We start from the raw sequence: 1,392 nt of genomic DNA on the forward strand, positions 1-1,392 counted from the left end.
GCTGTTAGTCCAGTGTTTGTAGATTTTGAAAAATAAACCAACCAACTGCTTCTTCTGGTGTCAAGGCATCTTTTCTGTAAAACCATAAAAAGGGTTAAAAGAAAAATTAGAAGAAAGAAAATTTAATCAAATAAAAGCAAAAAGAATTTTTTTTTTTATTTTACTAATGAGAAGAAAAAATATATGTATTTTTATTTCTTTTACTAACAAATAATCTACTCTAGGCATAAGGACCAAAATTTTTGGGGAGAGGGCCGGTCGATTAGATCGACTCCAGTATGCAACTGGTACTTAATTTATCGACCCCAAAAGGATAACAGGTAAGGTCGACCTCGGCGGAATTTCAACTCAGAACGTAAAGACAGACGAAATACCACTAAGCATTTCGCCTGATGTGCTAACGTTTCTGCCTTTTTACTAACCAATAATGAAAAGAAAATTATTCGTAATATTAGGTTCTGGTTAAGGTTGCACTAATAGCATCATAAGCATGCCGCCAAGCAAAATTCTTAGCGGCATTTCATCCGTTCTGAGTTCAAATTCGGCTTTACCATTCAATTCAAGGCTAATAAAATATTCTCCCAGATTGGAAAGCTGTTCCGTTGTAGGTTTAACCAGTTACAAAGAAGTGAACTAGAGTAATGTGAAATGAAGTGCTTTGCTCAAGAACACAATACGCCGCTCGATTCGCGAATCGAACCCACGATCTAACGAATATGAGCGCAATACCATAACCACTAGATCATGTGCCTATACTATTATGATATAGAGGTATATTAAATTAAATTATCTCGTACATTATTAAATAAATTTAATTTCCCTATGTCAACTAAAAGATTGGTGACAGTTTTGTTATAATATAAAACAAAAGAAAAAAGGAGAAACTGTGTTAACTTCTTTCTAATTAGAATGATTTTTGTTAATTATAATTAATCTAATTGGGAATAGAATCCTAAGAGCGTTACCTCCCTTTATGGCAGATATTATGTAGGAGTTATTTCCCTTCCAGATTGTGTCGTGAAGATCATTTTATATTTTAGGGGTGTGAAAAGAAGTAGGAAAAAAAAAACTGATATCGATAACATTAATTTGTAGAATAAAGGATGGGAAATTCTGTTATATTAGGTCGTCAAGTATGAAATTTGTAGAAAAGAAAATAAAGTTTGTTAATGTCTTATAAATACAAAGAATAGTTTTATTCATCAAAGTATGCACCGATATTGTCAATACACTTTTGCCATTTCAGCAGTAGCTTGTCCAGCCCAGAACTGTACAAGCCTGGCAATCTAGAGTCAATAAAATCTTGGAAGAACTGTTTTACAGCATCGTAGGATTTAAGTGTTTTTCCTATCAAAAAGTTATCCAAATTCTGAAAGAAGTGGTAATGAGTGG

The 1,392-nt window shown here is 33.0% G+C and overlaps 1 protein-coding gene across 1 annotated transcript in view; it reads right to left on the reverse strand.

Moving 5' to 3' along the window:
- LOC106875757 (mitochondrial enolase superfamily member 1-like) overlaps positions 1-1,392 on the reverse strand; it is a 25,983-nt gene that overhangs the window by 11,519 nt on the left and 13,072 nt on the right. Inside the window, exon 7 of the mRNA XM_052969896.1 lies at positions 7-74. Coding sequence (XP_052825856.1) covers positions 7-74 — 68 coding nt within the window. The remainder of the gene's footprint in view (positions 1-6; positions 75-1,392) is intronic.

Source organism: Octopus bimaculoides, chromosome 8 (genome assembly GCF_001194135.2).
Source record: "Octopus bimaculoides isolate UCB-OBI-ISO-001 chromosome 8, ASM119413v2, whole genome shotgun sequence".
NCBI lineage: Eukaryota > Metazoa > Mollusca > Cephalopoda > Octopoda > Octopodidae > Octopus > Octopus bimaculoides.